Source organism: Bison bison, unplaced genomic scaffold, assembly GCF_000754665.1.
Source record: "Bison bison bison isolate TAMUID 2011002044 unplaced genomic scaffold, Bison_UMD1.0 scf7180017864384, whole genome shotgun sequence".
In the NCBI taxonomy this organism is placed as follows: Eukaryota; Metazoa; Chordata; class Mammalia; order Artiodactyla; family Bovidae; genus Bison; species Bison bison.
The window spans coordinates 11,615,310-11,624,764 of NW_011494956.1; the positions used below are offsets into that span (position 1 = coordinate 11,615,310).

Sequence of the window (9,455 nt, forward strand, 5' to 3'; positions counted from 1 at the left end):
GAACTACCAGGGACAAGCAATAATTTCTGTTTGGGGAGCCTTAGTTGTAAATGATAAACAGAATGTACTTGTAGGCAAAGAGTCAGGAGCGTTTCCTAGCTGGGTACCTCTGAACTGATCACTTAAATTCTCTGAGCTTTGATTTCCATATCTGTGGAGTAAAAATAGACTTGCTCTCTGAAGACCACTTACATTTAGATTTCTAAATTGCTCTGTAATTCCCAATTCTTCCTTAGTACAGCTGACCCTTGAACAATGGGGGCAGGGGGGTGGGGGGCGCAGTGGGGGCATGTTAAGGGTCCTGACTCTTCACGCAGTCAAAACTGTGCACAGAACATAGAGCTGGCCCTCCCTTTGTATGTAGTTCCTCCGTGTCCGTGGTTTTGCATCTGCAGATTTAACCAACCACAGATGGTGTAGTTCTGTAGCTACTATTGAAAAGAATCCATATATCAGTGGACCTGCACAGTTCCAACCTGTGTCATTCAGGAGTCAGCTGTGGTTTTGTATGACACCCTCCCCTCTGTTTCATCTGGTTAACACATGATCCGTGGTTTTATTTCCTCATCTCCTACCTATGACTCCAGCAGGGTTTAGCATAGCCTGGACCTCACTCAGCACAGAGGGCTAGAGCAGGAACTCAAGTTTCTACCCTTTGGCCAAACTATGGAGTGAGGAAACCAGTCCATGCAAACGAAGGTCTGGTCAGGCTGGATTAAATGCCCTTGTGGCAAGCCGGGGCTGTATGAGGGAGGGAGAGCTTAGATTAGTCAGCATTCTGACTGTTCCTCCAGAACCCAGGATCCTTGGGCTGTGTGGAGTGACAGATGGCTGTGGAGATGCATAAATAGGATCTGAATGCTGATCTGGCCACTGTTTTGTTTTTTAAGCATTAAGAAAATATTTTTATTTATCTTTGGCCATGTTGTGTGGCTTGCAGGACCTCAGTTCCCTGGTAAGGGATTGAACACGGGCCCTGGCAGTGAAAGCCTGGAATTCTAACCATTAGAACAGCAGGCCTCCCTGACCACTGTTTGGCCAGAACAGAAAAGACCAAAGAGTGGGGGCCAATTGCATCAAATACCCACCAGCTCCTTGGCACTAGGTAAAGCACTTACTTATCATTTTAAGGGAATCCTTACATAAATAATGCTATGAAATGAGCTTTCTTTCCCCACTTTACTATGAGAAACAGACTCAGGACAGGAAAGTGACTTCTCTGAGGTCACACAGCTGGAAGATCAGAGACAGGATCTTTGCCCAGATCTCACCCTCACTCTTTTATACCAGGGATTCTAAACGTGTACATGTGCAGAATTACTTGCAAGGCTTGTAAAAACAAGAAGGGCCCAACCCTCTACTGTAGGTTTAGGGTGGATCCCAGAATATACATTTCTAAAAGGTTCTCATGTACTTGCTTGCGGGCCCAGGGGCCTCACTTGGAGAACCCTGGTCCTAGACCACAGTGCCCACATTAACCAATCCATAAGTATCTCTTGAGCTCCCACTGTGTGCCCAGCCCTGGGTCTGGTTCTATGGGGACACAGAGCAGAAAGCCAACATTGTCCTTGTCCTCATTGAGATGAGACTTTGGAGAAAAGAACAACGAACCCCATGAAAAAGAGGAGAATATCAGGTAGTGCCTCCTGGGAGCTAAAATTCTGGGCCTGGAAAGCAGGTGAGGAAGGAGGCAAGAAAGGGTAGGACGTGCTGGAGCAGGTGAGGCTGGGTTGAGAGGGGAGCAGAGGGAGCAGAGGTACAGGGAGTATCTGGAAAAATGCAAAGGACTCTGAGGAAACCAGCCTCTGCAATCAGGGGGCTGATTTCAATGATGCCAGCAGCTACACTTAAGGAGCCATTACCATAGCCACCGGATCCCAGGCAGAAACTCTCCTACACCATCACATTTAATCCTCAAAATAGCCTGATGCAGTTTGTAAATAACTCCACTTACAGCCGCTGCTCTGTGCTGCTTCCAGATCTGGACCCTAGTGACCAGGGATGTGGCTGAAGTTAGACCCTCAGACATCACTTGGCTCATTAGGCTGTATTTCTGGGGCAGAAGGAGAGAAACATGAGTCGGAGGATGATATTAGGCTCTGCCTAGCATAAGCACATGTTTATACCGACTGGAAGGTGGAAGACATTCTTTTTCAGCTTTTTGAAATTTTAAGGAAGGATTCATTTTTAAATCAGAAATATTTGACCACTTGGTCCTGTTCCTCCATTCCAAACAAAGCAACTGTTGCCTTAAAGGGAAAAAAATTGAACAGGGGATATTTTCACAATTGCAGGGACCAGGAGACAGAGATAAATGCCTCAGGAGGGGTTTTGTCAGCCCTTCCTGTATTATGTTCTGTGAAACCCTGACCAGCTGGAAAGCCCACCATGGAGGGTTCTACAGCCACGTAAGGTTGGGAAAGGGCTTCCCAGGTGGTGCTAGTGGTAAAGAACCTACCTGCCCATGCTGGAGATGTAAGAGAAGTAGGTTCGATCTCTGGGTCAGGAAGTTCCTCTGGAAGAGAGCACAGCAACCCACTCCAGTATTCTTGCCTGGAGAATCCCATGGACAGAGGAGCCTGGCAGGCTACAGTCCATAGGGTTGAACAGAGTCAGACACAACTGAACGACTTAGCACACACGCAAAGTTGGGAGAGGCTACATCTTGTACCCTGCTGTTGGAGCTACAAAGGATCTTTTCCAGATTAAAGGCTCCATAAAGTTTTTCAGCATAGAAAACAGCCAGACTGTCTTGGCTTTAATTCCTCATTTCTCAAACTTAGTTGATCATGAGTTCCCATTTGAAAATAATTTTGACCACTAGTCTTTTATGGACTGAACCCATGGCAAACACCATGGGGCACCCTGGGCTCTGTGAATGCTGGTCAAGATGCCCAGGGGCTTCACAGTGGCAGAGAGGGCATTTATCTCCCCCCAAACCCTGGGGCCTATATACCTTCCCCCCAAACACCCAGGCTGTATGGCTTGAAAGTGCCCAGGTACCATTTTGTAAGTCACAAGGCTGAAGCTATCAGAAAACATTCAGGGTTGGAGTGTGTTTCCTCCAGTTCTGAATTCCTGTAGAGTCATAGGCCTAGTAAGCAATTGATGAGTGATGGGGACAGTTCACATGAACTCTGGGGAACATCAGCTGCTCCAAACAGGGAGGGCTCACACAGTTGGATCAAGAAGCCCTGTGGCTCCAGAGGAAATGTAGAATCAGAAGTTCTTGGTATCTTGGGTAGCTACTGGAAGCACACAAATTGGAGTGGTCTGATGTGATGCGATGGGCCAGCCCAGAGCTTGTGGAGCACAGAGTTGGCCCTGGAGACAGGCCATCAATTACAGGTTCTATTACCACCTCTATTGCTTCCTCACTATATAATCCAAGGCAAGTGGCACAGCCTCTGTAAGCCAGGTTCCTCATTAGTAAAATGGATATAATATAGAATTGATATTCATCTGTGGGTTTCCCGAGAGAATGGAGTGAGTGAAGTTTCCCAGGGAATGTTCTACCATGGGGCACCATTCCTGGTTGATTCCAAGGCATGTCTTAACTATCACCCCGAAGGTTCTCACACAGCATGGCCCCCAGAGTCACCTTAGCTAAAACTTAGCTCCTAAGTGCCCCCGTAAAATTTTTTCTCCAATTTGTCTGGTTCTATCTTGGTTCCCTAAGCCCAGAACCTCTGTTTTAACCTCCCAACTTGATCTTCCATACATCCATCCAATTGTCAAACCCTTCTGATTGCTTCTCAACTGTGTAACCTTAGACAAGTCACTTAACGTCTCTGGGCCTCCATGTCATCAGAGAGATTTGCGAGTGAGATGCCATGAGAGATTTCTGCCCTTTGAGGAAAGAATTCAACAAAGAGACCAAGATTATAAAGCAAGCACAGAGTTTCTTAGAAGCACAGTATGTGTGGAAGAGTGTACAAAGAAGCAGTTTATTTAGGGCAGAAGCTGAAGTTGGATCCTCGAAGAAGAGCACAGGTGTTCTTACATGGAGGGGTGTGAATAGGGGTAGCTTAGTTTGTGGATATGGGCTTAATCTTCCCAGGCTTAGGTGGGAGTGACTCCCCTTTCCCTCTCCTATGACTGTATCATCTGTAATTCCTTATTTGGACTTCCACCAGGCTCCATTTTGAATCTTTCCCACAGCACCTACTCGAAACCCACAGGCATGGGGGTGGGGTCAAAACCGCAATGCTAATCATATTATGATGATATTACAATGTGGCCAGGGTTATTAGAGGATGACTTGACATCCTCTCTGCACCTGTGTTGGGTGAAGAAATCCTCTCCATCACAAGAATGAGGAGGCTGCCATGGCTGCTTTGTCTTTCATCCAATCATCTGCAGTCTGTACATTTTTATTGAGCCTGCTCCATGGTTTTCATGTCAGAGTCCCTTGCTCAGATGCTACAAAGTTTTTGTCTTGGGTGCCATTCCTCCATCATGGCCTCATTAAATGCAGAACAAGGAGATGGCTTGCCTTCTGCATAATACCTATGCATAAGGAACCTGTTCTCGGACCCAGCCTTGCTTTCAAATTTCTTAAACAGCAGCTTTCAAATTTCTTAAACAATTGAAGTCTTTCCCCAAAAAGCACCCCCCTAAGGAAATCTAAGGTCTAAAACTGTCCAGAGGTTCAGGGTCTGAGATGAGGCTCAGAAATCTATACTTTTTACATCTTCCCAGGTGATGCAGATGGGCAGTCAGTTTTGGGTCCCATCGGTGAATTCTTATATGTGGCAAGTTCTCAACAAATAGTATTAATAATGAACAGTAGTTGGGCAAGGAGCTGGCATTCATGTACCAGCTTAGGGCAACTTGAACCTTTTGGTCTCTTCAATTTATGGTATGTAATCCTTTTACCTTCTGGGTTGCCTAACATAACTTGAAATTATTCCCTTATGATTAAAGTGTTTGTTGCTCAGTCGTGTCTGACTCTTTGCAAACCCATGGTTGTAGCCCACCAGACTCTATCCATGGGATTCTCCAGGCAAGAATACTGGAGCAAGTAGCCATTCCCTTCTCCAGGGGGTCTTCCCAACCCAGGAATCAAACCCAAGTCTCCTGCATTGCAGGTGAATTCTTTACCATCTGAGCCACCAGGGAAGCCCCTTATGATAAAAGCTGACTTTATATTATTTAGGACCCCAAAGACCATGCAGTTGAGATCCTTCCTGGATTCTACTGTGGTCCAGGCATCCAGCTCGGACCTCTTCTTGGTCCTTTGTGAAAGAGAAAGCGGTAGTGACCAAAGAGGGATTCGGAAAGAAATGGGTCAAAAAGGAAATGGGAGGAGAAGGTGAGTGAAGTGATGCTTCACTTCAGGGAAGTGAATCGCTGCTATCCAGGGAAGGATAGCAGAAAGAGTCGGGATGCAACCACTGGAGCTGTTCATTCTCTAAACTGAAAGTTACTCCATGAAGTGTTGATAACTGCTGGTCTCACTCTTGGGCACAATAGTGTTTATCCCCCACCAGATAGTACACAATATGAAGTTTAATCACCTACAACCATAGAGATGGGACTGGAATTCTCAAAGAAACAGCACTCAGTGAATTTGAACTGTTCTTATTCTTGAAGTCATTATTACCTTGGGTTATGAGAGAATCAATCTCAGTGTGTTTTGAAATCATCTAGGTAAACTGTCTCTAATAAAAAAAAAATTAAAGATTTAGATTGACATCCAAAGATTCTGGAGAATTCACAGTGTGTGTGTTTGTTGCTCAGTCATGTCTCTTTGCAACCTGACCTCTTTGCAGTCTGACTCTTTGCAACCCCATGGACTATAGCCCACCAGACTCCTCTGTCCACCAGGATTCTCCAGGCAAGAATACTGAAGAGGGTTGCTATTCCCTTCTCCAGGGGATCTTCCTTACAGGGATCAAACTCTGGTCTCCTGCATTGCAGGCAGCTTCTTTACCATCTGAGCCACCAGGGAAGCAAGAAAATTCACAGGCATTAAGGTCAAATATCAAATATGATTTGGCTAGAAACTGAAAACTTAATGATATTTGTAACAAGGATATGAATGTAACAGCTCTGGTATTAGCCTCTGTTTCTACATCATTTTCACAGGCCAGTAACATTTTGGCTTGGGTGCCATTTTATGTACAGAGGTTAGCAGAAGGTGGGCTCAGCACTTAGATTCTTGCTGTAAAATGAAAAGCTTAGGAAATGAAATACACTATTAAAGGACATGCTCCCTTTTACTTACAAATAGTGTCTAGGAAATGAATAAGATTTTCTTTAAAATATCAAGGCAAAGAAAAGGTGTAAATGGAGTAGCTGCAACAAAAACTGGACAGTAGTGAACTCTGCATGGTGAGTGTGCTGAGTTCCTTGTACTCTCCCCTCTACTTCGGTTTGTTTGGAATTTTTTGTAATAAAAAGATAAAAAATTAATCATCTTTTCCTTAAAGACAACAAAAGAAAGCTCTGAGCAAGTGTTGGTTAAGTGTCTGATGCATGTTTAAGCTGCGCTGGGGGCCATGACTAAGGCACAACAGCCTCCTAAAGCTGCTATAGAATGGACGTTTGTATGTATGCTTCCTTTTGGAGAGCATGAACAGAAGTTCTGTCTTTACCCAGGATCTAGACTGGTTGCTTTTAAACAGTCTTTTTTAAACCACAAAGACTTCTGTTCAGCAGACTCTTGGGAGGAAACCAGTATGTCAGTAGATAGAAGGGAGCTCCTGTGGGGGAGGGGTGTGTCCACGTTGTATATATGTATGCATGTGTGTGTATACGTGTGCACACACACACCCTGGGGAGTTGCAGCTCAGGGGTGAACCCTGCCTGCTACCTCCTGTTCCCATCAGGGCTCCCAGGTAGGTGTGCAGAGACCCTGGGTTTCCTGACAGTTGGCTGAGATGCCCGGACTGGCCATATACAATACAGCTCTTGCTTCCCACTTAAGCGAAGAAATGTGGCCAGCCTGAGATCCGCACCTCTGGTCTTAAGTCCTTGGCCTTGTTAAAGAAATGAATGAGTCTGGCTGAGCACCTCATAACCTCCACAACTCCTTGTGCCAACAGATATTGATTTTGCCACCCGCAAGATCGCCCTCCATCTGACTCAGACGAAGATCATTGAGCAAGATGGCGATAAGTTCAAGACGCAAACCAAGAGCACATTCCGTAACTATAATGTGGATTTCACAGTTGGGGTGGAGTTTGAAGAGCATACAAAGGGCCTGGACGACCGGAAAGTTAAGGTACTGACCGGGCTAGAGGTTTCACTGGCGTGCTCTTGGTGCAGGGGCTGGGTTTTGGCTTTACAAGGGAACAATGACTGAAACAACCTGGAGGCATCAGGAGAGTGGCACCAGGATGGACTCAATGATGCTGGATAAGCAAGTATTGAAAGTTTAGTGGGAAGAAGCAGGCTGGCCTCTGAACAAAGCTTATAAGCCAAGGAGAGATTAAAGGATACTGACTTCTCAAGTATCCAGAGTAAGAGACTGACTCATAGACTGACATGGGCCTAGCAGGCAAAGGGAAGAGGGCCAGGGGGAGACATAGGGAAGGATGATAATGGTGCCAAATAAACAGCATAGCTTCATCACAGGGCAGCCCTCCTCAGCAGCAGCCAAGCATTGCCATAGAGGATGAAGCCCTCATGTTGCTAGAGTTTTTATTCTTTTCAGGAGCTGTTGAGCATTCATATGTTCTTACATGAAATGTCTCCATTTTCGATGATCCCAACTGATTTATCTATTTATCTTTTAGAAAATTGCAATGCAAACCACACCCAAAAATCAGTAGACTAGATGAAGTCAGGCTTTCTCCAATCCTAGTAACTCAGAGAAATCTCTGTCAAGTTTGTATTTTCAGTCTCAGCCTCACCTTAACTTGCAGGACATAATCAAGGAAACCCTCTGTGCGTCAGAAGGCAGACTTCCAGCTGCTTAAACTGTTTGAATATAGGGAGGCACCTAAGGCAAGCAGACGACTGAGTGCAGAGTGGGAAGTGATCTCCAAGCCTGAGAACTGGAGTCTGCAGAAGAGGCAGGCCCTCACCCAAGGGGCCTTCAGGAATAAGGCAGAAATTGGTAGTAGCAGGGAGAAGTGGGGTGGTGGTGGGGAACATGAGGCCAACAGCAGGTCCTTCTCTCCTCCTGTGTCACCTCATGGTATCACAGCCCAGTGACTGACTCTTGTACTGTCCACGCTCATGCTCAGTGTGAATGTCTTTGGTTTTCCAAATGCAATTACCTGGGTAGTCCCAACAAACACAAATGGGGAGAAATCCAATCTCAGTCATGTCCACACTCACAATCAGTGTGAACGTCTTTGGTTTTCCAAATCTAATTGCATGTGGGTAGTCCCAACAAACACAAATAAGGAGAAATCCAATTTAAGGGTGCCCACACCCAAATCTTAGCATCATACAAGTGCCCTGAGATTGCACAGTCCAGCACAAGCCCGTGCAGTTCATACAGGAGTGGGCAGCTTGAAGCCTCATGGTACCCACTCCCTCTCTGCCAATGCGGCCACCAGGACCTCTCTCTTGACTCCCAAGCTGAGGAGAGCTGGACTAAGGCTCCTGTGCCCAGTTATCCATGCTTTCACCTCCACAGAGAGCCAGCCTCTTGGAGGGTCACAAGGAAGCAGGACCCACCAGCCTGTGCTTCCCCTTTCCCTGTAAGCACCTCTCACCCCAGAGTCCCACTCTTTCTGGTGCTTCCAGGAGCTCCTTCAAAGTTGCAGATCTCAACTCTTCCCCCAGAGCTCTGGCTCCTCTCCTGGCATGTGGAGGAAAAGAGGTCATCATTCTCTGAGGACGACTCTAAAGCCAAAAAAGCAATATTTTATTTCTCAATCAAGTTGTCCTGAGACATTGATCATCTCAGCCATTGAGTCTGGGTTGAATGGCGTTTAATGCCCCTGCTGAAGAAAAGTGGGAAATGGAAAGCACTTTGGAAATGTTTCCATCAGAGCAGTCTTGGCAGGAGACCCGAAGCTCAGTCCTTGTGGAATCACTCCCCCAGGGTTTGCTGGATCTTCAAGGCTTTTCTGAACTGTGTAGCTGCAAGGCCAAATCATCAGACACCAGAACTGATAGGAAGATTTGTCTCAGGATTTTTGCATCCCTCTGCTGTTCTAACCTAATCAGTTCTAAATGATTCATTTTCCCCTCACTTCTCAGTTTTGGGTGTGGGCTGTTGAAAAGCAGGCCTGTCCTCTGACTCATTCTTTTATCACCTTTGATGTTGAAGAACTCACTTTTGCTGAAATAGATCATGTCCTTTTGATCCTTCATGACTCTTAAAGGACTCCATCTGATTATGCCTACCCTTCTGCCTCTCCCTTCCGCACACTGTCCCCTCTGAGAGCCATCCATCCTCTCTCCCAGATCAGCTCTTAGCCCTGCAGAGAGAGATAATTCTCCTTTCTCACTTCTGGTTGATGTTTTGCCTGCAGCAAAAACCCAGGGCTGAT

At 46.0% G+C, this 9,455-nt stretch overlaps 1 protein-coding gene across 1 annotated transcript in view; it reads left to right on the top strand.

Moving 5' to 3' along the window:
- The window catches only part of RBP2 (retinol binding protein 2, cellular), a 25,387-nt gene that overhangs the window by 7,857 nt on the left and 8,075 nt on the right, over positions 1 to 9,455 (top strand). The window contains exon 2 of the mRNA XM_010858207.1: positions 7,050 to 7,228. Coding sequence (XP_010856509.1) covers positions 7,050 to 7,228 — 179 coding nt within the window. The remainder of the gene's footprint in view (positions 1 to 7,049; positions 7,229 to 9,455) is intronic.